At 44.5% G+C, this 27,796-nt stretch overlaps 1 protein-coding gene across 1 annotated transcript; it reads right to left on the bottom strand.

Annotated features, from left to right (window-relative positions):
- Nucleotides 1-3,825: 3,825 nt before the first annotated feature.
- golt1a (golgi transport 1A) lies at nucleotides 3,826-23,534 on the bottom strand. Its single transcript, XM_060909991.1, has 5 exons — nucleotides 23,510-23,534; nucleotides 22,961-23,052; nucleotides 16,236-16,414; nucleotides 3,963-4,026; nucleotides 3,826-3,864 (listed from the first exon to the last, which is right to left on the bottom strand). Exons 1-5 carry the CDS (start codon nucleotides 23,532-23,534, stop codon nucleotides 3,826-3,828), a joined length of 399 nt encoding a protein of 132 aa, XP_060765974.1.
- Between the last annotated feature and the right edge of the window lie 4,262 nt (nucleotides 23,535-27,796).

Raw genomic sequence — 27,796 nt, 5'->3', positions numbered from 1 at the left:
GAACGATTATGTGAGGAGAAGGGGGTAGGAGGGGAAGAAAAAGGAGATGGGGAAGGGGAGGGGAAGAGAAAGGAAAGAAAAAAGGGGGTAAACGGTGGCTACTTTGAAGAATCTAAAATATGATTTTTTTAACTGCTTTTTGTTTATCACATAATTCCATATGTGTTCCATATGTTGTTGCAGAGTTTTGGTGTCTTCGGTATTATTCTGCAGTGGAGAAAATGGTCAAAATACAGAAAAACCTATGAATGAGTAAAGGTGCACAAACTTTTGACTGGTATGGTGTATATACTACAAATCACTGATGCTGTATGAATAACTTAAGGATTTAATTAGCACTTTAAAAATCTACCTCCTCCCTTTATATAATATATTATAAAAATGGGAAAGTGTAAGGATCTGAGTGACTTTGACAAGGGGCCAAGGAAGTGGTCCAAGGAAGGACATCCGGTGAACTGTCAACAGGATCATGGGTGTCGAAAGCTCATTGTTTCGCATGGGGCACAAAGGCTAGTCCATATGGTCCAGTCCCACAGAAGGGCTTCTGTGGCACAAACTGCTGAAAAAGTTAATGCTGGCTAAAACAGAAAGTTGCCAGCATTTCAAACATCAGAATGGGAAAAATTGTGATCGCTGTGACTTTCACTGTGCTATGGCTGTTGGTGCTAGATGGACTAGTTTGAGTATTTCAGAAATTGCTGATCTCCTGGGGTTTTTACACACAACAGTCTCTAGAGTTTACACAGATTGGTGAAAAAAAAATCAAGTGAGTGACAGTTCTGTGGGTGAAAACACCTTGGTGATAAGAGGTCTCATCTCATCTCATTATCTGTAGCTGCTTTATCCTGTGATAAGAGGTGTCAGAGGAAAATGGCCAGACTGTTTTAAGCTGCCCAGAATGATACAGAAACTCATATAATCACTCTGTACAACTGTGGTGAGCAGAAAAGCATCGCAGCATGCAACAGCAGAAAACCACACTGGGTTCCACTCCTGCCAGCCAAGAACATGGAACTTAGAATCAAAAACAAGTTCCTATTAAAGTGGCCGGTGTGTATGTATATGTGTGTATTTTATATATATATATATATAATAATTCATCTCATCTCATCTCATTATCTGTAGCCGCTTTATCCTGTTCTACAGGGTCGCAGGCAAGCTGGAGCCTATCCCAGCTGACTACGGGCGAAAGGCGGGGTACACCCTGGACAAGTCGCCAGGTCATCACAGGGCTGACACATAGACACAGACAACCATTCACACTCACATTCACACCTACGGTCAATTTAGAGTCACCAGTTAACCTAACCTGCATGTCTTTGGACTGTGGGGGAAACCAGAGCACCCGGAGGAAACCCACGCGGACACGGGGAGAACATGCAAACTCCACACAGAAAGGCCCTCGCCGGCCACGGGGCTCGAACCCGGACCTTCTTGCTGTGAGGCGACAGCGCTAACCACTACACCACTCTCCAAATCTCTTAATTTTCTTTTGTGTACAATCATGGTTTAGTCCCATTTTTTTATCATTTGCCTTTGCTAGGTTGCACCACAGCCAACTGGAGTGCTTTATCTAGAAGTGTGAAAACTATAGGTATATTTTAGTAGTTTTATGCGGCATCAGGAGGATCTCTGAACTCTTAGCACTAGCATTAGCTGCCTTAATGTCAGACCTAAGAGATTAAAGAAATCTTTACAAAAACTGTCGGCCTTCTTCTTCTTACACTATATCATGTTGTGTCAATTTAGATGACATAAATGATGTAGATGGCATAGATGACATAAAATATAATTCCAGGGGTCCTTTAGGTCTATCTAAGCATTATTTATCATAAATTTAAAAAAAAGTGTCTGTGTTATACCTCTTGTGGGATTGGTCACGTCAAGCGTAACTGATAACAGGAGTAGCATTGCAAGCAGGAGCATTTCTAGTAGCCTCCACAGTTTTCAGAAGGGAAATCTATACAAGGAGTCTGTGAGGAAATACAATAATCAATCTGAATAAATTAAGGTTAAACTTAATGTTTAGGAGATCAGCACTGAGGAGCATTTCAGATACAAGATGTCTTCCACTGTGATCTGAGACAGGGTGATAAGAGGGCGGAATCATATTGACTGAGTGCGTGCACCATTCTTTTGCTAATAGTTTCCTTTCCAGTATACACACACACACACACACACACACACACACACACACACACACGTGTTTGTCTGACTATTGTCCCACTGATTTCATTATTAATGCAGCTAACTAATGGTATGTGCCACCTAATTCTAACCCTGACCTTAACCCCAGTAACCAGAAAGTAAAACTAGAAAGAAAAAGTGTCAAAACCAGCTAAATTTCAGAACTCACAAATATTCCTGTCTGAGTGGGCCCTGGTTGGGCCCCACAAAGATATAAAAACATGTACACACACGCGCGGACGCGCACACACACACACTTCAAAAACAGCAAACACCATCAAAGACAATATGACGTCACATTTTCCTATCATGGTCTGAAGCTGAAAGGTTAATCCTTTAACCTGATACTGCAGCTATGATTATATGATTATGCTAAGGGGGTTTTATAATTTAATGTTATTGATATATCGGTCATCTTTTGTTACAAATTATAAAAATACAAATATTGCCTTTGAAAAATAAGATCTTAACAGTTAGTACTCAGTACAATCAGTATGTTCATGCTGAACATAATACTAAAGAGCAGGTGACAATGGAGGAAATGAATCGTTTTTATATGCATCAAACTTTTTTTTTGCTTCATTACTAATTTGATTAAACATAATAAGATAATAAGCAGCTGCAGAAATAGCATGAAATACTAATCAATAAACCCTCAATTAAACTGGTCATGACCAGTTCACCACTGCTTTCACAGTTTTTTTTTTCACTGCACCCACAGTCGTCCCCCGAACACACACACAAACTAGTAACACACACACTTTAAGAATGCAATTACACACAGATTTATAGTCAATGCAATATAAAAATAACCCTGAAGTGCCTGACATAAAAGCTTATGTTTGAGCAAAATAGTAAATAACATACCTGTTAGTACTCTGGTTGTGCAGTAAATATGGGACTCTATAATACGTGGTGAACCCCCTGCATTGCTGTCCAAAACCCTTTTTATACTCCAAATGTTCCTGCGTCATGAGTTTCCCAGCAGGCCGTTGGTGAGACCCCAGTAACACTCCTTCTGTCTTTCCCCTCTGATCCGACTGCATCTCTCAGAAGGTCCTTTCCTACCGTTCAGTGGGATTATGAAGCATCCTTATGGAATTTGCCATCTATATCTAATAATTAAATTGTATGAAAAAAATTAAATATAGTTTTAACAAACAAAAGAAAAAGGGAACACAGGGTCCACGCTGAACAAATGCTCTTCCAAAATGGAGATGAAGAACTCGACCGGGTCAACAAGCTTTCGACACTTATAGACCTTAATTTGAAAAGGAAATGAAATGCATCATCTTGTCATCATTCATAGTTAATTAACTGTACAATAGAGATGCAATATATGAATTCCTCCAATTATCCCAAAGCATTAAAATATAAAGTGCACAGGTTAAAAATAGCACTGAGTTTATTCAAAATAATACACAAATCAAAGTATACTTAAAATACTGTAGAATACAGTCCATGCAAAAGCAAATATGCATTTCACACTTGGCTGATCAGTGAGTTCATGGTGTGCTTCACAGATATGTTTTTTTGAGTCTGTTGTTCTCCAAAAGCCACCACACGCCACAGCATTGGGTCTACACTTGTATCTTGGTGTTCACATGCTTCACTGTGCCATCATCTTTGTGAGAACTCTTACACCATAGAGGAGCTGCTTCCTGAGTAATTAAATAGCTAAAGAAGAGAGTAAGAAAAAGTATTAGGCTTCTACTGTCATCAATTTCACCTTTACTGCATCAGTGCTGAATAATATTAACTCATATCCTTCTTACTGTAGTGAGGAATGGCATATTCAATACTGTTCCAAGAAATCCAAAAGCCATTGGGAAGAACGACCTAGAAAAGGACAATGTTATTCATAATTGGCTCAATCTTTACGATAACGGTGACATGTCTTGAGCAAATTAATGTCAGTGATATCAGCATGACAATGTTTGCTGACATCATACAATGGACGATTATAGATGCTTACTGTAAAGACTTAATTGTGGGTGAAAACATTTCCTCTGTTGTTACAGACAAGGCATGTGACTGAGTATGAATTCATGACAATGAATGAGCAGATAATGCTCTAAATGGATATGGATATAGATCCATGTACAAGGTGCACTATTCATTGTGGTGGCATGGTGGTATAGTGGTTAGTATTGTTGCCTCACAGCAAGAAGGTTCTGGGTTTGAGCCCAGTGGCCAATGGGGGCCTTTCTGTGTGGAGTTTGCATGTTCTCCCCGTATCTGCATGGGTTTCTTCTGGGTGCTCCGTTTTTTCCCAACAGCCCAAAGACATGCAGGTTAGGCTAATTGGTGGCTCTAAATTGACCATAGGTGTGAATGTGAGTGTGAATGGTTGTTTGTCTCTATGGTGGGGTTTACATTAGACCGTATCAGCGGATCATCAGATTAACGTTTTTAAAACGATTAGTGTGCACACAGCAACACCAATACACGATTCGCGTGCACACAGCAACACCAATACACGGATACGCTCGGCTCCGCAGGCATCCTGCGCTCCAAATCACTCCGCCCTGAACAGCGAGTGCCCTCTGGAGGGTGCGCACTCTGGCCCTGCGCAGCTCACAGAGCGCGCGAGTGTAGTGCACAAGCAGTAATTCGGGACTGAGCCGCTGTGTGTGTGATCCCAGCGCATATCACTTACCACTTGCAAGTGGAAGGATGGCAAGCCTAAAGACAATCATAACTACACAATGGGCAGTATTTGCATCAGTATTTGCAGTATTTTCATACTTTTATACTCTTTAATGAAAGGTGATACAAGGCGGAAGTCCGTGCCGTTTTTCAGCTGTCGCGTCACATGACCAACGCCAGCGAATCAGGAAGGTGGATGTCACAGTGACGTTGTCCAATGACGACGCCAGCTAGAGCTCAGCACAGCGTATCCGCGTATTCTCAATGTTTACACAGCACCGGAGCTGAGACGATCTGGATTGAATACGTGGACCCTGGCGGATTCCCGTTTCCCGGCGTTTCCAGGCGGTTTAATGTAAACGGACAGTGCATCCGCGAAGAAAATGAGACAGATACAGTCTAATGTAAACTTGGCCTATGTGTCAGCCTTGCGATGACCTGGCGACTTGTCCAGGGTGTACCCCACCTCTCGCCCATAGTCAGCTGGGATAGGCTCCAGCTTGCCTGCGACCCTGCACAGGATAAGCGGTTACAGATAATGGATGGACGGACTATTCGTTGTTTATTTATTGATTCAGAAAGTTTGTCAGAAAGGTTCACAGAGTATGTGATTGAGACTAAAGTTTTTACTGGGACTGGGATTCCATGAAACACAACTAAAAAAGTCACATGAGTGTGTGATACTTTCTTATGGTTGCAGGACAAACAAAGATCATATACAACATTTACTGATTTATCCTGAATATTGTTCATTGGTATCGTTTATCCTTCATACCTGGTGAGGGTTGTTTTTAGATTAGATTTGATTACTTTAAAAAATATATATTTTGGTAATTAGAACCGAACTACATTTATTCTCCAATATCACTGGCAGGTACAAACAAAAATAATCATTGCATGAGTGGGATTAATAAAAAGTCCTGCACACATTTCGAGTTGACAACAATTATGAACTTGAGTGATGTAGCTGAGGTTGAGGAACTGTCAGAGCCAGAATTTACACACCTTGCTGTCATTTCGACTTCTTTTCAAGGTCATAGTAATGGAGTTTTAAAAACTTCAGTTTTAAATGTAGATACAGAAACAGACATTTAGAGTGCTAAAAAGATAGCCTGATAGTGTCATTGGTTTACACACCCACTTTAGATTTGTCTGTTCATGTAGCAATTTCCCAACCAAAAGACCACAATAGCAATTAGTTACTGTTGTAGCTTTGATATTCTTTATATCACTGTGGCAGCGGGGGCGTGGTCAAGCATCGGTCTGTGACAGGAGGGTGGAGCCGGGGAAGGTGAGTGGCAGATTCGCTACACCTGACGGTAATTAACCTGTGTTTTGTGTGTGTTTTCCCAGTAAACCGCTCCCTATTTTAAGAGGCTGAGAGAGAGCAGAGGGAGCGCGACGGAGGAAAACAAGTGATGCGACCAGTCACCTCTGTTCAGTCGCAAAGCTGTTCAGGAGAGTAGCGTTTTAACGGGAACGGGGTCAGGTCTTTTGTGGAGAACCCCATGGGGATCTCAGACACCAGTAGTATGGATAGTGGAGGAGAAGACTGTGATCCTGAGGGCAATAGGACGTTTAGACCTTCCCCTACAAGGAGTAGGTCTAAACGGGATAGAGACAATCCGAGTAGATTTAGTGTTGGGAGTGATGAAGAGTCTCAGCGCCTTAAAACAAGAAGGAGTGAGTTTGTTGTAATTGTGAAATTGAAGAGTAATGCGCCCAAGACCTTGAACGCCGTGCATTTAGCTGAAAGCTTGTCGAAAGAAATGGGTGGCTTCCAGCATGCAAAATCTCTGGCTAATGGCAGGATCCTAGTGGTTTGTAATTCTAAAACGCAACAGGAGAAAGCCCTCTCTATCTCATCCCTTAGAAACTGCGATGTGGAGGTATATGTACCGGGGACTGGCACAAGGGCAAAGGGTGTAATTTATGGAGTGCCTATTGACATTACTGATGAGGAAATTCGGAACAATTCTATGGGAACAAAGATTGTTGAGGTTAGACGATTCCTAATTACTAGAAACAATGAGAAAATGCCTAGTCGAACAGTACTGCTGACATTTGACTCGGCGGTTATGCCGAGTCGTGTTGGGATTGGATTTTTGAGTTTTCAGGTGAAGCCATATATAAGGCCTCCTCTGCGGTGTTTCCATTGTCAGGGATATGGGCATGTTGCCTCTGTGTGCCGTTCGAAAAGAAAGTGTGGCAAGTGTGGGGGGGACCACAAATATGAGGAGTGCGATGCGGCTTTGATGTGCTGCCCAAATTGTGGGGAAAACCACAGTTCCGCGTATAAGGGGTGTCGGATGTATGCGACCGCTGTGGAAGTTCAGAAAGTCAGAACAATTGATAAGATATCTTATGCGGAGGCTGTAAGAAGAGTTAAAAATGCTGGTCCTGGCCATCTCCCTCAACAGCCGCCAGCTCCTAGAGCCCAAGTAACTTCCACTCCAAGTGATAACTTTGTTATTAAAAAGATGGATCTTCTGGCATTTATCTCTGACGTAATCTCAGAATTGAAGTTTTCTCGAGTGGTCAACAAGTCTGATGTGGTTCAATTAGTCTCTAAGGCTGCAATCAAATATTTGCAAGTGAACATTCTCCCTGAATCTCTGTTCCGGTTTCTTAAAGAAAGGGATGGCCGTCCTATGATGTCCCAAAGTAGCACTATGGGAGGGAATAGGTAGCTTTGATGGTTTTTAATCTTCTGCAATGGAACGCTCGTAGTTTGATTGGAAATGGGCAGGAATTTAAAAGGTTTGTCACTTCTAGTGAAATTAGTTGTCATGTTATTTGTGTCCAGGAGACCTGGCTGAAGCCATCTTTAGATTTTGTCCTGCCTGGATATGTATCTGTGCGGAAAGATAGGAAGGACAGGGTAGGTGGTGGGTGTGTAACTTTTATTAAAGTCGGCGTTGAATTCAGGGTTGTTCCAATAGAGTCTTCCCTAGAAGTACTAGTGACTGAAATTTGGAGTACTACTGGTCGTTTTTCACTGATTAATTTTTACAACCCGTGTTTACGTTTGCGCACAGTTGAGCTGGCTGATATATTAAGTCAGGTGCGCACCCCAGTTATTTGGACAGGAGATTTCAACGCGCATAATGTTTTATGGGGAAGCGGCAAGACGGATGGCAATGGGGAGGTAGTGGAAGATGTAATGTTTGATTTTAACTTAGTCTGTCTTAATGATGGACACCCCACTAGAGTGCAGCTTGGGTCGTCGACCACGTCATGCTTGGATTTGATGCTAGTTTCTGGCGAGTTGGCAGGCAAGAGTGGATGGGAAGTGTTTGATTTCAACTTAGGTAGTGACCATTTTCCTACGCTGGGAACTTTTGGACTGCAGCTTCCTGCTGAGATGATTAGGACAGATGGGAGGCTCAACTTTTTCAAAGCGGACTGGGAAAAGTTCGAAACTGTATGCGATACTCTCCTTCCAAGCATACAAAATGAGTCAATAGACCAGTGGAACTCTGACCTTACAGGCCTAATTTCAGCAGCAGCAGCCTCTGCTATTCCTAAGAAAGGCATAGGCCTACAGAGGAAAGCGGTCCCCTGGTGGAGCAAAGAATGTGATGAAGCTATTAAGGAAAGAAATTCTGCCTTTAGACTCCTGAGGAGGTACCCCACCGTTGACAACCTTATACAGTATAAACGCTGCAGGGCTCTGGCTAGGAGAGTCATTAAATCTGCTAAGAGGGATAGTTGGAGGGAATACTGCTCCTCTCTGTCAGGTGATACCCCTATTTCACAACTGTGGTCTACTGTGAGGAGGATGAATGGTATAGGAAAGAAGGTAGATATTCCTGTCCTGGTGGTTGGGGCTTCGACTGCTATGACTCCTGCAGAGAAGGCCAACCTTTTAGTGGAATCATTCAGGAAGGTTCACAGCTTTGATAATGTAGACCAGGAAAGCCGGGACATGATGAACCAGTCTGTGGGTGGGTTTGTGTACTCCCATGAATTAATGTCTGATGATTTTAATGTTTTCTTTTCTTTAGATGAGTTAAAGAGAGCTATAGCGGCAGGCAGGAAGACGGCCCCTGGCATGGATAACCTACATTACGAATTACTCAAACATGTTTCTGATGCCCTCCTGGATGAATTACTCAGTCTCATGAATGACATATGGAGGCAAGGTAGACTACCAAAGTCATGGAAACACGCAGTGGTCATCCCGGTGTTGAAGCCTGGGAAGGATCCCAGCTCCCCTTCTTCGTACAGGCCTATCGCCCTTACATCGGTTTTATGCAAGGTTATGGAACGAATGGTGACAGACAGGTTGGTCCATTTTTTAGAATCTAAGGGGGCATTGGCAGAGTATCAAAGTGGATTTAGAAAGGGGAGGAGTACCATGGACAATGTGATTGCCTTAGACTATGAGATCAAAAGAGCATTTGCTAATAAGGAGTCTCTTATCAGTGTCTTTCTGGACATAGAGAAGGCGTACGACATGCTGTGGAGGGAGGGCCTTCTTGTGAAGCTTTCTAGATATGGTGTAAGTGGTAGGATGTTTGGGTGGATTAGAAATTTCCTGGAGGAGCGAACAATTCAGGTGAGGGTAGGGCAAGTCTTGTCAGATGTAGTCTCTATTGACAATGGAACTCCGCAGGGGAGTGTGATTAGCCCTGTTTTGTTCAATGTAATGATTAACGATATGTTTTTAGATCTAAACCAAGGTACTGGGAAGAGTTTGTATGCGGATGATGGGGCTCTCTGGGTCAAGGGTAGAAACATTCCCTTCATTACAAATAAGATGCAGGAAGAGCTGAATACTGTGGTTAAGTGGGCTAGGAAATGGGGGTTTAAAATATCTGTGGCCAAATCTAAATTTGTAGTTTTCAGCCGTAGCAAGAAAAAGTGGAACATTTCTTTGTCCCTTTATGATTCTTCTATAGAGAAAGTGGATAGTTTTAAATATTTGGGAGTATGGTTGGATAGTAAATTGACCTGGAACGTTCATGTTTCTAAAGTGATTACAAAAACTAGCAAAGTGTTAAATGTTATGAGGTGTTTGTCTGGATTTTCATGGGGGGCTGAAAAGGGCACTTTACTAACTATTTATCAGGCTATGATAAGATCTATCTTTGACTATGGGTGCCAGGTATATGGTGCGGCTGCAATTTCTGTCTTAAAGAGGCTAGATGTCATTCAATTTAAGGCCCTTAGAGTCTGTTGTGGGGCATTTGCCTCCACATCGACCTCTGCTCTTCTGGTTGAAACAGGTGAGAAGCCTTTGATGGTGAGAAGAGTTCAGCTTTCTCTGCACTATTGGAATAGGCTCAGGGAGAAGTTTGCTATCTGCCCCACAAGCCACATACTCATGGATTGTTATGAATTTGCCTCTGACCAGATGAGAAGCCATCCATTCCTTAGACAATGTATGATATGGGCCAAAGATTATAACTTATTGGATATGGTCCCAGTTAAGAGTTCCTATTGGGGATCAGTACCTGTGTGGCTCCTTCCCTCCTTCCAAATTGATTTTAAGTTGCACAAGGATAAACATGATGAGGAGATTGAATTTTCTAAGGACTCTGTTCAGGAGCATATTCAACATAACTGGAATCTGCATTTGCAGATTTATACTGATGGATCTAAAGATCCCGAGTCAGGGAGAGTGAGTTGTGCGTTTTATGTTCCACAGCTAGATTTAAAATGCGGGTATAGAATAAGTGATAATATGTCTGTGTTTACAGCGGAGGCTTTGGGTATTTTAAAAGCCCTTCAATGGGTATTGGAGGCACGGCCTAAAAACGTGATTATTTGCTCTGACTCTTCATCAGTCTTACACTGTATTGAAACATACTCTTCAAATGCTCGCCCTGATCTAATCTCAGACATTCTATTGTTGCTGAATAATCTCCATAAGAGTGGCTGTGTTGTTTCTTTCCTGTGGGTCCCCGCCCATATGGGTATTAAGGGGAATGAACTAGTCGATCAGTGTGCAAAAGACAGCTTGAAAGAGGACACAATTTCTGTGTCGGTTAGCCCAGGTCGAACTGAACTAAGGAGTAAACTCATGGAGGAAGTGTTCCAGACATGGCAGCTCCAGTGGGACAGAGATGTGAAAGGGAGACACTTGTATGCAATTCAGCCTTCTGTAAGCTCCCAGTGTACTTTAACTGGAGTTAGGTCTCAGCAAGTAGTGCTGACACGTCTTAGATTAGGGCATTGTGCCCTAAACTCCAATCTATATCTGATTAATAAACACAGAGATGGATTGTGCGACAAATGCAGAGTTCCTGAGACAATTTCTCATGTTTTGTTAGAATGTGTGCAATACAGTGTGCATAGACGTACGTTTTTTAACAACCTCTCCGGCCTTGGTGTTACCACTGTCTCTCTCCCTGTTTTGCTTCAGTTGAAGGATTATAAAGTTACCTCCATCCTGATTGGGTTTTTAAAAGCCTCTGGGCTTTATTCCAGAATCTAAGAGTCTGACATGGTAGTGGACTTGATTATCCTGTAGGTGGCGGTAATACACCAGTTGGTGTCTAATCTGCCATATTAAACTCCGAAGAAGAAGAAGAAGAGGGAGCGCGACCCGGGAGTGGAGGCTGAGAGTGTCTGTGTGCTGCGAGTTCTTTTTAGACTGAAAAGTTTATGAATAAAATACGCTGTTACTACCTCCAAACGTTGTCCTGCCGTCCTCTGTGCTCCACCCACGCATTGTCCGCGCTACAGTGGTGCTGAAACCCGGGAAAAGGTGGAGCACCAGTGCTACAGCTCCATGGAATCCTCCCCGTTCGCGGACTTGGTCCACGCCCTCGCCACGGCTCAGCAGAGCCAGCACCAGGCACTCGTCACGCTCCGAACGGAGCAGGAGCGCCGCTTCGAAGCCCTGGTGCTGGCTCAACAGGAAGATCGAGAGGCGTTCCGGCGGCTCCTCGCGTCGGCGGGGTCCACCAGCGCCCCGGCCGCGGGCCCGTCTCCCCTCACTGTGACCAAGATGGGCCCGCAGGACGACCCCGAGGCTTTCATCACCTTGTTCGAGCAGGTCGCCGAAGCCTCGGGGTGGCCGATGGAGCAGCGCGCGGCGCGCCTCCTCCCCCTCCTGACTGGAGAGGCGCAGCTGGCCGCATTACAGCTCCCCGCCGACCGCCGGCTGGCCTACGCTGACCTTCGCCGGGCCGTCCTCCAGCGCGTGGGGCGCACGCCGGAGCAGCAGCGCCAGCGCTTCCGCGCGCTGCGGATGGAGGAAGCCGGCAGCCCGTTCGCGTTTGGCCAGCAGCTCCGGGACGCCTGCTGGCGGTGGCTGAGGGCCGAAGATTGCGACGCCGAGGGAATCATCGACCAGGTGGCGCTGGAACAGTTCGTTGCCCGCTTACCAGCCGGAACCGCGGAGTGGGTCCAGTGCCACCGCCCGGCGTCGCTGGATCAGGCCGTAGGACTGGCGGAGGATCATCTGGCGGCTGTACCGGCGGCAGGACAACGGATGACATCGTCTTCTGTCTCCTCTTCTCTCTCTCTATCTTCCCCCCCTCCTCCCGTGTCCCGTCCTCGCCCCGTTCCCCCACCACGGAGGCGGGGGCCGGCCCCACCCCAGCCGGCCCGCCGCACCCGTGGTGCCCTCCCGTTTCTCCCTTCTGTGTCTGTCTCTCCCCCCCCTCAGGTGAGTGAGCCCCAGAACACAGTTGCAGAGGGGAGGCCCGGGCCGGTTTGCTGGCGCTGCGGGGAACCGGGCCACCTGCAGCAACAATGTGCAGCGATGGAGGTGGGGGCGGTGGTGCGGATCCCCGACGCGCCAGAGGCTGCCCTCGATCGGGCCGGAGCGTATCGCATACCGGTAAGTGTACAAGGGGCTACATATCAGGCGTTGGTGGATTCAGGCTGCAATCAGACCTCGATCCGCCAAAGCCTGGTGCAAGACGAGGCATTGGGGGGAGCACAAGGGGTGAAGGTGTTGTGTGTGCACGGGGATATTCACAGCTACCCGTTGGTGTCAGTCCACATATATTTTAGAGGGGAAAAATCTATAGTGAAGGCGGCGGTTAATCCTCGCCTTACCCACTCTTTGATCTTGGGGACCGATTGGCCGGGATTTCGGGGTTTAATGGCACGCCTAGTAAAGAGTGGGTCCTGCCGGTTGATGGGGGAGGGTCCCGGTGTCGCTTTGGCTGGAGCGGCGGTCGCAGAGCCGTCTACGTCACCTCTGCGACAGGGGGAGGAGCCGCCGGCCCCTCCTCTTTCTATTGGGGAATCCCTCGTGGATTTCCCACTGGAACAATCGCGAGACGAGACTCTGCGACACGCGTTTGACCAAGTGAGAGTAATCGATGGTCAAACGCTCCAGCCGAACGCCACCCCGTCCTTCCCCTATTTTTCCATTTTGAAGGATAGATTATATCGAGTGACGCAGGACACTCAGACGAAAGAGCGAGTCACCCAGTTATTAATTCCAAAGAGCCGCCGGGAATTGGTATTCCAGGCGGCCCACTTTAATCCCATGGCTGGACACCTCGGGCAGGATAAGACACTCGCCCGGATAATGGCCCGATTCTATTGGCCGGGGATTCGCGGCGACGTCCGTAAGTGGTGTACGGCGTGCCGCGAATGCCAGTTAGTAAATCCAGCGGCCATTCCAAAAGCGCCCTTGCGCCCCCTACCATTAATCGAGACCCCGTTCGAAAGAATTGGGATGGATCTCGTTGGGCCATTAGATCGGTCAACACGAGGGTACCGCTTTATATTAGTCCTGGTGGACTATGCAACGCGATACCCGGAAGCGGTGCCTCTTCGCAATATCTCAGCACGCAGTATTGCAGAGGCCCTCTTCCACGTCATCTCCCGGGTTGGAATCCCGAAAGAGATTCTGACTGACCAAGGCACCTCGTTTATGTCACGAACACTGAGCGAACTGTATGGGCTACTAGGTATTAAGCCGATCCGCACCAGCGTTTATCACCCACAGACGGACGGTTTAGTTGAACGGTTCAATCGCACCCTCAAGAATATTATTAAAAAATTCGTAAGTGAGGACGCACGTAACTGGGATAAGTGGCTCGAACCCTTGTTGTTTGCAGTGCGAGAGGTCCCCCAAGCCTCCACGGGGTTTTCCCCGTTTGAATTATTATACGGGCGTAAGCCGCGCGGCATCTTAGATGTACTGCGGGAAAATTGGGAGGAGGGACCTTCACAGAGCAAAAACGAAATTCAGTACGTTATGGATCTGCGCGCAAAACTCCACACGCTCACCCACCTAACTCAGGAGAATTTGCGGCAGGCCCAGGAACGGCAAGTCCGCCTGTACAACAAGGGCACGCGCCTTAGAGAGTTCACTCCGGGAGAGAAGGTACTCGTCCTGTTGCCCACGTCGAGCTCCAAATTAATCGCCAAGTGGCAAGGACCCTTTGAGGTCACACGGCGAGTCGGGGACGTCGACTACGAGGTTAGGCGAACGGACAGGGAGGGGGCGCTACAGATCTACCACCTCAATCTGCTGAAACTCTGGAATGAGGAGGTCCCCGTGGCGTTGGTGTCGGTAGTTCCGGAGAAGGCGGAGCTGGGGCCGGAGGTCCCCAAAGGGTCATTGGCATCACGTACCTCTCCGGTCCCCTGCGGAGACCACCTCTCCCCGACCCAACTCGCGGAGGTCGCCCAGTTGCAGGCCGAGTTTTCGGATGTGTTCTCGCCCCTGCCCGGTCGCACGAACCTCATAGAACACCACATAGAGACGCCCCCGGGGGTGGTAGTGCGTAGCCGCCCTTATAGACTACCCGAACACAAAAAAAAGGTGGTTCGGGAAGAACTTCAGGCCATGCTCGAAATGGGCATCGTCGAGGAGTCCCACAGTGACTGGAGCAGCCCAGTGGTCTTGGTTCCCAAGGCCGACGGGTCGGTCCGGTTCTGTGTGGACTATAGAAAAGTCAACGCGGTGTCTAAATTCGACGCATACCCAATGCCTCGTATTGATGAGCTGCTCGATCGACTAGGCACGGCTCGCTTTTACTCGACACTGGATTTGACGAAGGGATATTGGCAGATCCCCTTGACTCCATTATCCCGAGAGAAAACGGCCTTTTCCACACCGTTCGGCTTACACCAGTTCGTCACACTTCCATTTGGGCTGTTTGGGGCGCCCGCTACGTTTCAGCGGCTGATGGACCGGGTCCTCCGGCCGCACGCCACCTATGCGGCCGCGTACCTAGACGACATCATCATTTATAGCAATGACTGGCAGCGGCACCTGCAACACCTGAGGGCCGTCCTTAGGTCGCTGAGGCGGGCGGGACTCACTGCCAACCCGAAGAAGTGTGCGATTGGGCGGGTGGAAGTACGGTATCTGGGCTTCCACTTGGGCAACGGGCAGGTGCGTCCCCAAATTAATAAGACTGCAGCGATTGCGGCCTGCCCGAGGCCCAAGACCAAAAAGGGGGTGAGACAGTTCCTGGGGCTGGCTGGCTACTATCGTAGGTTTATACCTAATTATTCGGACGTCACCAGCCCGCTGACTGACCTCACTAAAAAGGGGGCACCAGATCCGGTCCAGTGGACGGAGCAGTGCCAGCGGGCTTTCTCTGAGGTAAAGGCTGCACTGTGTGGGGGGCCACTCTTACACTCCCCTGACTTCTCTCTCCCTTTTTTGTTGCAGACGGATGCGTCGGACAGAGGGCTGGGGGCCGTTTTGTCCCAGCAGGTGGAGGGGGAGGACCGCCCAGTCCTATACATCAGCCGCAAGCTGTCAGTGCGTGAGGGGCGCTACAGCACCATTGAGAAGGAGTGCCTGGCGATCAAGTGGGCGGTCCTCGCCCTCCGTTACTACCTGCTGGGGCGCTCTTTCACCCTCTGTTCGGACCACGCGCCCCTCCAGTGGCTCCACCGCATGAAGGATGCCAACGCGCGGATCACCCGTTGGTATCTGGCACTCCAACCCTTCAACTTCAAGGTGGTCCACAGGCCGGGGGCGCAGATGGTCGTGGCGGACTTCCTCTCCCGTCAAGGGGGGGGGGGAGTCGGCTGCGGGCCGGACGGGCGCCCGGCCTGAGTCGGGCGGTGGGGGTATGTGGCAGCGGGGGCGTGGTCAAGCATCGGTCTGTGACAGGAGGGTGGAGCCGGGGAAGGTGAGTGGCAGATTCGCTACACCTGACGGTAATTAACCTGTGTTTTGTGTGTGTTTTCCCAGTAAACCGCTCCCTATTTTAAGAGGCTGAGAGAGAGCAGAGGGAGCGCGACCCGGGAGTGGAGGCTGAGAGTGTGTCTGTGTGCTGCGAGTTCTTTTTAGACTGAAAAGTTTATGAATAAAATACGCTGTTACTACCTCCAAACGTTGTCCTGCCGTCCTCTGTGCTCCACCCACGCATTGTCCGCGCTACAATCACTTTTTTAAAAATCAAATATTTTGCTTAATGTATGTGCTGTGATAATGTATAAATGAACCAAATCTTACTCACTTAAACAGAAGCACAAAGCCATAACTCTCCACAAGCATGCCTATGCGTGGCCATCGGAGTACCACTAAAGCCACACCACCCAGGAAAAAAGAGGAGGCTCTCAGCTTTTGCCTCTGGAAGAAGAAGTGAGCTGTTCTCTTCAGGCCAATGATGAAGGCCAAACCAGTCAGGAACAAGATCTGAGAAAAGTTGCAGATCATAGCAAAAAAAAAAAAACACATTTGTGTGCTCAGTGATATACCACTTACTATAGATTGTGGATGTGTTTCCATTTTGGTGCTTTTGGACTTGGGTGCAGCATTGAACACTATTGTCCATGATATTTTAATGGACATGCTTTATAAGATGGTCAAGGTAGACATGTTCTTGTCTGGTTTAGAATGATAGTAGTTTGTGAGTGAAAATAGAGAATCCAAATCTTATACAAGTACTGATCAGATGATTGTTCTCCCTTTATATCTATCCTTTTAGACATCATTCACAAAGATAATATCAGCTAATAGCAAGCTAAGAAAGTATTATGCCATTATATTTGTCAGTTCATTCAGATTCATCAGCAGAGCAACACAAAATGGAAGACTGAGTAACAGTGATAAAGTTTGAATGAATAGAACCTTCTTTCTTCTAAATTTAAACAATACAGAACAAAGTGATACTGGGTACTGCCAAACTCTGCCGTGATATGATTGATTTCACCCTGGAGGCTTAATAGGTTTTGTTGTTGTTGTTGTTATTGTTGTTTTCAAAACCAAAAGCTGTGATTGAGAAGCTTGGTGTAACCATATACTAGTGCATCTTAAACAATTAGAATAACATGGTTTTTTTTGGTAATTTGATTCAAAAAGGTAAATGTTCATGTACTCAATATTCATAAGTAAAGTGAAATATCTCAAGCCTTTTTTTGTTTTAATTTTGATTTTTTTATGGCTTATAGCTCATGAAAATCAGAAATCAAGTATCTCAAATTATTAGAATATTTCCTAAGATCAATCAAAAAAGGATTTACAATTCTGAAATGTCCAACTTCTGAAAAGTATGTTCATATATTCCAAGCTTGGGGGTCCTTTACCACAAATTACTGCATCAAGTTTTAAATTGATAATGTCGAGGAAACTCAACAGCTTCCACTTGAGGTGCCTCAGATGTATTCTACATATCCGGATGGCAGGACAAGGTGCCCAACACAGAGGTCTTGAAACACGCCAAGATGAGCAGCATGTTCGCTATTCTCAGCGAGAGGCATCTTCGTTGGTTCGGCCACGTCAGGAGAATGGACTCAGGCCGCATTCCCAAAGACTTGATGTACGGCGTGCTGGCAGAGGGTTCACGACAGGTGGGACGACCATGCCTGCGCTACAAAGATGTCTGCAAGAAAGACATGAAACTGTCTTGTCTTGTTGCAGTTGTTGTCGGCATCCTTCTGTCTACAAGAGGCGATGGTGTAGCATCCAGATATGTTTTTATCTGCATCTTTGTGACTAGCTGTGCAGTCCAATCCATGAATGACAGTCTCTGCTGCATTTGCTGCAGATGAACAGTGATGCCTGCTGAGGTTGTCATTTTCTCTCCTTCCTTCTTGCTCTCTTTTCCTCAAGGTTTTCGTTTCTTGTCTCCTCTGCTCTCTGTACACCCTTTCTGATGGCAAGGTGCCAAGCTGCACGGTCATCTGCACATTGACGGAAGGATGCTGACAACAACTGCATCAATGCAGTGTGGCATAGAGGCGATCAGCCTGTGGCACTGCTGAGGTGTTACTGAAGCCCAGGTTGCTTTGATAGTGGCCTTCAGCTTGTCTGAACTTTTGGACCAGGTGTTTATCATCTTCATCTTGACAATACCCCATAGATTCTCTATGGGGTTCAGGTCAGGCAAGTTGGCTGACCAATCAAGCTCAATATCATGGCCAGCATACCAGTTGGTAGTAATTTTGGCACTATGGGGAGTTGCTAATTCCTGCTGGAAAAAGAAATTGACATCTCCATAAAGCTTGTCAACAGATGGAAGCATGAAGTGCTCTAAAATCTTCTGGTAGATGGCTGTGTTGACTTTGGAGTTGATAAAACAAAGTGGACCAAAACCAGCAGATGACATGGGACCCTAAATCATGACAGACTGTGGAAACTTAACATTGGACTTCAAACACCTTGGATTCTGTGCCTCTCTACTCTTCCTCCAGACTCTAGGACCTTGATTTCCAAATGAAATACAAAATTTACTTTCATCTGAAAAGAGGACTTTGGACCACTGAGCAACAGTCCAGTTCTTTCTCTCCTTAGCCCAGGTAAGACGCTTCTGACGTTGTCTCTGGTTCAGGAGTGGCTTGAGATTAGGAATACGACAGTTGTAGCCCCTCTCCTATAAACATCTGTGTGTGGTGGCTCCTGATGTACTGACACCAGCCTCAGTCCACTCTTTGTGAAGTTCTCCCAAGTTCTTGAATTGACTTTTCTTGACAATCCTCTTGAGGCTCTGGCCATCCCTGTTGTTTGTGCACCTTTTCCAGCCAGCCATTTCAGCAGTGACCTTCTATGACTTATCCTCCTTGTGAATTGTGCTGATGATCATCTTCTGGACAACTGTCACGTCAGCAGTCTTCTCCATGATTGCAGTTGTGTGTATTGAACTAGACCGAGAGATGCACAGTATTTATATTGTTTTACTCAGACTCGAAATCAAATATTCTAATATTTATATCCATCCATCCATCCATTTTCTGTAGCTGCTTATCCTGTCCTGCAGGGTCACAGGCAAGCTGGAGCCTATCCCAGCTGACTATGGGCGAGAGGTGGGGTACACCCTGGACAAGTCGCCAGGTCATCGCAGGGCTGACACATACGGTAGACACAGACAACCATTCACACTCACATTCACACCTACGGTCAATTTAGAGCCACCGATTAGCCTAACCTGCATGCCTTTGGACTGTGGGGGAAAACGGAGCACCCGGAGGAAACCCACGCAGACACGGGGAGAGCATGCAAACTCCACACAGAAAGGCCCCTCGTCAGCCGCTGGGCTCGAACCCAGGACCTTCTTGCTGTGAGTTGACAATGCTAACCACTACACCACTGTGCCGCCTAATATTTATTTTTTTTTTAGCTGCAGGCCGTAATTATCAAAATTAAAAGAGAAAAATGCTTGAAACATTTTATTTTATGTGTAATGAGTCTAGAATATATTACTGTAACAACTCTCTGACTTTGGGGGAACAGAGGAACTGGGAGCAGGCTTCAGAACAGGTGTGTTCTTTTTATGTTCACATTTTTCAATGACTGGTAATACACACACACACACACACACACACACACACACACACGCGCGCGCAACAGGGTGTCACAGCTTCCATACACACAGACACACAGGTTAATAGACAGCTAGCAATTAGACACAGGTGCACCTCATCACATCTTACCTACTGGTTCAACCTGACTCCTCACCGTTCACAGCCAACGCTCGACCACGCCCCCCACCACAATTACATTTTCACCTTCTTAAGTAACTGATGAAAAATATTCAAGTTTTTCACGATATTCTAATTTTTTGAGATGCACTAATATGTTGGTTTATCAATTGATTCCCATGTAAGTAACATTTCTGAGACCCAGGCAAACTAAGAACTATGGTCAAGCAACATGATGCTGAGAAACTATGCATGTTTTCATAACATTTAGATCGGACTATTGGAACATGTTGCTGGCTCGGTGCCCTGCTACCTCTTTAGGAAAGCTTTGGCTAGTTCAGATTAGTTATCTATCCATATCCTTACAAGGAAATGTGAAAGTACAGTATTCCAGTCCTATTCCAGTTACTCTAGCTGCCTAATAGTTTCGTTATAATGTTACATGGCTTCAATTCATGGATGATGTCATGAGGTAAATTAAACTTATAATAACAGTTTTCTAAAAATAAAGCCGAATTATGTTAAAGAATGCATTCAGGTTTTGATTCTGATTCCTGGGGGTAGAGTTACTGTTAATCTTGAAGATTGAGACAACATTAGACGCCAGACAACATTCAGACTACTAGCTCTATAACACTTTTAAATCCAGATGCAAGCATTTTTCAGCTTGGTCTATTCTTAGCCCTTTTCTTTTAACAGGATGATGCAACCCAATATCACAGCTCACACCACAATATCTGCTTACTACATCACACTATGTGTAGAAAAATATTGAAATTAATACAGTATTTATGTTTTAAACCCAATAAACTACTACAATTGATTAGCTCAGTTTCTTCACCTTTGAGCTTATTTTTGGTTTAGTTCTTGCATTAGAGGTGTATGCAGAACTGTTTTTTTTTTTTATCTCACTCACTGGTCAGAGATTTACAGTATGTATTTCATGTGTTGTGAACAATTCATTTATTCATTCATTCACTCGTTCAGCATGCACACTACCAGAAATAGGGGTACAATAGGAGTCCATTTCTGTCCCCCAAGGTACAATCTACACTAATGTACCCCCCAGGGCTCATTATTGGACCTCAAGGAAACTATTTGTACCTTTTTAGGGTTAAGAAGGTGCATATATGTTCTCAAGCAGTTCATAAAGTGTACAAATAAGTACATTAGAGGGTACTGCCCCAGTGACAAGCTGTTGTACCCCTAAAGGTACTTTATTTTCTAAGAGTGTACTTTATCCTGCTCAGTGTGGCAGTGGATCTGGAGTCTATCCTGGGAACATGTGGATGGGACACTACATGTGTACACACAGTAAAACACTCATTTACATCATTGGGCAATGTTTTGTTTGTTTTTTTGTTTTGCCATGTCCAATCCACCTACTAGCACATTTTTAGTAGGCTTGAAGAAAATACAGAACCCAGATGAAACCCACATTGACATAAATCAATTATTTCCATTAAATATGGGGCTTCAGCTTTGTGCTAATTTGCATTATTAACCGTATATTTACTTCATATTTTCACATCAAAGTACAGTGGTGCTTGAAAGTTTGTGAGCCCTTTAGAATTTTCTATATTTCTGCATAAATATGATCTAAAACATCATCAGATTTTCACACAAGTCCTAAAAGTAGATAAAGAAAACCCAGTTAAACAAATGAGACAAAAATATAAACTTGGCCCTTTATTTATTGAGGAAAAGTATCCAATATTACATATCTGTGAGTGGCAAAAGTATCTGAACCTTTGCTTTCAGTATCTGGTGTGACCCCCTTGTACAGCAATAACTGCAACTAAACGTTTCCAGTAACTGTTGATCAGTCCTGCACATCAGCTTGGAGGAATTTTAGCCCATTCCTCCATACAGAATAGCTTCAACTCTGGGATGTTGGTGGGTTTGCTCACATGAACTGCTTGCTTCAGGTCCTTCCACAACATTTCAATTGGATTAAGGTCAAGACTTGGCCAGCCATTCCAAAACATTAACTTTATTCTTCTTTAACCATTCTTTGCTAGAATGACTTGTGTGCTTAGGGTCATTGTCTTGCTGCATGACCCACCTTCTCTTGAGATTCAGTTCATGGACAGATGTCCTGACATTTTCCTTTAGAATTTGCTGGTATAATTCAAAATTCATTATTCCATCAATGATGGCAAACTGTCCTGGCCCAGATGCAGCAAAACAAGCCCAAACCATGATACTACCACCACCATGTTTCACAGATGGGATAAGGTTCTTATGCTGGAATGCAGTGTTTTCCTTTCTTCAAACATAATGCTTCTCATTTAAACCAAAAAGTTCTATTTTGGTCTCATGCATCCACAAAATTTTCCAATAGCCTTCTGGCTTGTCCACGTGATCTTTAGCAAACTGCAGACGAGCAGCAATGTTCTTTTTGGAGAGCAGTGGCTTTCTCCTTGCAACCCTGCCATGCACACCATTGTTGTTCAGTGTTCTCCTGTTGGTGGACTCATGAACATTAACATTAGCCAATGTGAGAGAGGCCTTCAGTTGCTTAGAAGTTACCCTGTGGTCCTTTGTGACCTCGCCGACTATTACATGCCTTACTCTTGGAGTGATCTTTGTTGGTCAACCACTCCTGGGGAGGGTAACAATGGTCTTGAATTTCCTCCATTTGTACACAATCTGTCTGACTGTGGATTTGTGGAGTCCAAACTCTTTAGAGATGGTTTTGTAACCTTTTCCAGCCTGATGAGCATCAACAACGCTTTTTCTGAGATCCTCAGGAATCTCCTTTGTTCGTGCTATAATACACTTCCACAAACATGTGAAGATTAGACTTTGATAGATCCCTGTTCTTTAAATAAAATAGGGTGCCTACTCACACCTGATTGTCATCTCATTGATTGAAAACACCTGACTCTAATTTCACCTTCAAATTAACTGCTAATCCTAGAGGTTCACATACTTTTGCCACTCACAGATATGTAATATTGGATCATATTCCTCAATAAATAAATGACCAAGTATAATATTTTTGTCTCATTTGTTTAACTGGGTTCTTTTTATCTACTTTTAGGACTTGTGTGAAAATCTGATGTTTTAGGTCATATTTATGCAGAAATATAAAAAATTCTAAAGGGTTCACAAACTTTCAAGCACAACTGTATATCATTATACCAGCTTATTCTCACACAGATATACACATTTTAAATTTTATTAAAATATAAATATTGGGGAAAATGTTTCATTTTTTTTAAAGTTCATTTTAAACCACATATATGTTTTACTGTGTGTCTTGCTTTTATGATAGGAGTGTTCAGTCTGAGGTTACATTAAAAAGAATAAAAGTACTTACATTACCAAATGCCAGCAAGACAGAGTCAAAGTACAGCAAAACTCCAAAGAGTAGGAAGAACATGCCGAAGCCTGACAAACCCACGCCGATCTCTACAGTAACATTAGGAAACGTGGAAGGGGGGTTTAGGGGGAACACAATATTCAAATGAAACACAATACTTTAGTATTCTTCCAATAATATTCTGTTTTCTACAGATGTAAGAAAGGCATGTTATTGTCCAGTTGTGATTACTATCAGTGTTTTACTGAGATACAAAGACCTTGAAAATCAAAGTTTGTCTCAATTACATGTACTCTCACCTCATTTGAAAGTGTTTGTGTTAAAATTACTTAAAAATACCAAACTCTTTTATATGTCTTTATTTATCATAGCATATAAGTATAGTATCGTAGAATAAAGAGAACTTTACTTTACTGCTGAACTACTGAACTGCTACTTCAGCTAAATTGGACAGTATGTATTTACTTCTACTCACACACCAAGCACACTACACACACAGTGTACACACTCTCCTAAAATTATGAACTTAATAAAAAGGGCACTCACTCTGAAACTCTGAGATTGTGACCATGATGCTCTCCTCTTTTCCCTTTCCTTAATGATTTGCTCACCTCTTCAGTTCCTCATTGGCCCTTACATGTGCCTCTCTCGTCAGTCTGACCTTTGAACTCTGATGTCAGACAATATGTAGTAAACATTAACCAGGCCAAGAAGAATGATGAAATACGAATGAGACAAATGAAAAGACAGATGAATGTTAATGATTCTAATGTCAACTAGTTAATATACAGTGGCGCTTGAAAGTTTGTGAACCGTTCAGAGTTTTCTATCTGTGAGTGGCTAAAGTATGTGAACCTTTGCATTCAGTATCTGTTATGACCCATTTGTTCAGTAATAACTGCAAATAAATGTTTCTGCTAACTGTTGAACAGTACTGCAGATCAGCCTGGAGGAACTTTAGCCCATTCCTCTGTACAGAACACCTTCAACTCTGGGATGTTGGTGGGTTTCCTCATATGAACTTCTCGCACAATTTTTTTCTATTGGATTAAGGTCAGGAATTGGCCATTCCAAAATATTAACTTCATTTTTCTTTTATCATTCTGATAGATATATCTGTTTCTCATGCTTGAAACTGGTACAGGCTGTTCTGATTGCTACATGTTTTGCTTAGTTAAACATGAGATTTATCTTCGCTCGCACATCTGCTCTTTGCTTATTTACGTTTATTCTATCTCATGATGTACTGTTCCATCACCCATTTATGTTACCTTGCCATACATAGATAATTTAGCTTCATCATACAGTGACCAGATGTCCTGGTTTGTCAAGGACTATTCCAGTTTCGAGCTGGGTGTCCCGAGTCCTGACAAATATCTGTAAAACACTAAAATGTCCCAGTTATCAACGTTCACAAACAAATTATCCTGGATTTCACCACAATTAAAGTAATATTAATAATATTATACTTTTTTTCATCACTCACATGTACATTTGTCATGTTCTGTCCCACTAATTATGCCCTAACTCAATCAAAAAACATAAACAAAGCACCACACATCTGAACTCAACACTGGTTTGTCTGTATGTCTGTCAATCAGTGGCTATTGCTATGACGCTTATGGCTCAGTATGATAGAGTCTGTAGTAATGGTTTGCTATCATGCTGAAGAGAAAGTCAGTCTTTTCTAAAGACCTCCAGAGAACTAACCTGTTTCTTCGTGAAGTAGCTGGTGTGAAAGTGCTGCATTCTGCACACATTGCAAGTGCACATTTTTGGTCTCACACAGTGGAAAAGCTAACATAAAAGATTAAGATGGCCAAACATAAGCGGTGGCTACAAGCAGGAAGTAGCACTGTTGCAGCCTACTTCAGTGGGTCAAATGCCAGGGACAGTGAACAGGGACCCTTGTCTACCATCTGGTATTCTTCTTAAAGGTATCTTCTTTTTTAAAGGCTCTTTTGTGGTTTGCTGCTAGCAAGGTGCAATAGTGGTTTGATGTTTTAACATTTTATTTTTTTGTAAACTTGCCATTTTTAAGCTGATTCTGTGAAACTTGTGGAGCTGACAGCAGCAATAAAACTCATTTGACCAGCTGGTGACATTGTGTTGTGAGGATGTAAGTTAAAGTTATTTTTATGGTATAAAAATTGTGAAAAAAATGGTTTTAGTTATTTATAGGCTATTTGAAGATATTTGTTCATTGTTTTGTTGAAAAAAAAAGAAAAGCTGGCAGCCAGCGCTTGTGCACACTTTGAAATATGCACACTTATGTTTTGAATGGTATTTGAATATCAATAAATGTCATATTACACAAGTGCAATCCTTGTGTTTTGTGTTTACTATAGTGTTATGATATAGTGTTACAACCCCCTGTGCCCCGACTGCTTGAACACTTAAACATGTGTAGCCTGTGTTCAATCCTGGGCATCAAGTGACAGGACAAGATTACAAGTCTCGAGGTCTTGGACCGTGCTGAAATAACCAGCATCGAAGCCATGATCCTGAAAGCGCAACTGAGATGGACAGGGCACGTCATTTGCATGGATGACCACCGGATCACAAAACACTTCCTCTATGGCAAACTTTGCCAAGGCAAAAGGAAACAAGGAAGGCCAGTGAAATGCTTCAAAAACTGTGTCAAGGCTAACATCGCTTATGCTAGCACAGCCTCAAAGCAGCTGGAGGAGTGTATGCAGGATCAATCCAACTGGCGTGCCCTGACACACCTTGCCTAGGAAAACTTTGAAGATAACCGGCGAGACATCATCACCGTGGCATGTGCTAGGAGAAAGGCGGCAGCTGAGGCACCCAGTGATTCAGCACAGTTTTCCTGCCCTCACTGCAGACGTACATGCAGATCCCGCATCGGACTCCAGAGCCATCTGCGAGTCCACACCCGCACATAGATGTCATCATCGGATCTGACGGACCACCCATCATTATATAGTGTTACGACCCCCTGTGCCCCCTTCAGGTCCTTCCCTGTTAGTGCATGGGCAGGGCTGGACCTGGTTAAGCTGATTAATATATTGAGTGCACCTGTACTTGGGGTGTAGCTATAAAAGGGGTTCTCCTCTCTCTCTCTCGAGGGGGGCATTTTTAGGCACCTAATTTGATTTTCCTTTTACACTGGCATTTTGCTTACTTTTCCCTTTTTCTCCCCCACATGTTTATCTCACTATCTCTTTTTCTCTGTTTCCCCCATTGGTCCATATACTGACATATTCATTACATTCATTGCACCCACTCAGACACATTATTATATTCACTTATGTTCCCCTAGACATACGGTATTTTTTTTGCTTTCTTTTCTAATAAATTATCAGTTTGGTTTAAAGGAACAGTCCACCATACTTCCATAATGAAATATGCTCTTATCTGAATTGAGACGAGCTGCTCCATACCTCTCCGAGCTTTGTGCGACCTCCCAGTCAGTCAGACGCAGTCAGACGTGCTGTCACTCCTGTTAGCAATGTAGCTAGGCTCAGCATGGCCAATGGTATTTTTTGGGGCTGTAGTTTGATGCGACCAAACTCTTCCGCGTTTTTCCTGTTTACATAGGTTTATATGACCAGTGATATGAAAAAAGTTCAGTTACACAAATTGAAACGTAGCGATTTTCTATGCTATGGAAAGTCCGCACTATAATGACAGGCGTACTAACACCTTCTGCGCGCTTTGGCAGCGCATTGATATCTGAGCTCCATATCAATGCGCTGCCGAAACGCGCAGAAGGTGTTAGTACGCCTGTCATTATAGTGCGGACTTTCCATAGCATAGAAAATCGCTATGTTTCAATTTGTGTAACTGAACTTTTTTCATATCACTGGTCATATAAACCTATGTAAACAGGAAAAACGCGGAAGAGTTTGGTCGCATCAAACTACAGCCCCAAAAAATACCATTGGCCATGCTGAGCCTAGCTACATTGCTAACAGGAGTGACAGCGCGTCTGACTGCGTCTGACTGACTGGGAGGTCGCGCAAAGCTCGGAGAGGTACGGAGCAGCTCGTCTCAATTCAGATAAGAGCATATTTCATTATGGAAGTACGGTGGACTGTTCCTTTAAACTTATGCTTGTCATGTCCCTTTATTATGTTGTGGTGTGAAACGAGCCCACCATAACATAATTGTGGGGGCTCATCTGGGATTAGAAGGTGAAAACGAGATCATAGACTTGCAGCATCCAGGTGAGAACATCTTTTGGTCGTTTTAGCCAGTTAGCTCATCAGTCTCTAGTAAGGAAGAGTGCTCCAGCTGGGCTCTGCCTTTCCATCAGAGCACTTTGTTATTTTGCCTTTGTTATTTTAGTTTGTTGTTTTTGGTGGTAATCCTGGTCGGGAATCATGTATTCCTGTTGGGGGCACACTTTTGTGCAGTTTTTACACTGCAACGAAGTTTAGCATCAACCAGCCACCCCGAGGCCAGCACACCCCTGAACACTAGCTAGATAAGTTAGCTTCGTTTATAGGATATCCAGGTCAACAGAGCACTGTTTAATCACACGCAGTCAGATAATGGCGGTGACCAGCTGGCGGTTTCACTTCAATGAATGTGGAGCATTTTGATCTGTGCTTGTGGATTAGGTAAGTTAGACTTTTTGTCAGTTTCTGGTTCGCATTCACTGTGTTACTTGTAGTTGCATTTTGCTTTGTTACTGAACATATTGTGATCTATTTATAGGTTGAGTGATGTTCATTGTCATTTGTGTAGCCTATCTCTGGGGTGGTTTTAGGCTATACAAGCAAACGTGTACGGTAGGCTATTAAAAGTTACTGTGCTGAGAGGCAATACCTCTGCTTGGGTTTTGAATTTTGAAAGTAATGTAGC

This window comes from Neoarius graeffei, chromosome 26, assembly GCF_027579695.1.
Source record: "Neoarius graeffei isolate fNeoGra1 chromosome 26, fNeoGra1.pri, whole genome shotgun sequence".
Lineage (NCBI taxonomy): Eukaryota > Metazoa > Chordata > Actinopteri > Siluriformes > Ariidae > Neoarius > Neoarius graeffei.
The sequence above is the reverse complement of the archived record's forward strand: the minus strand, read 5'-3'. Positions and strand labels throughout refer to the sequence as shown.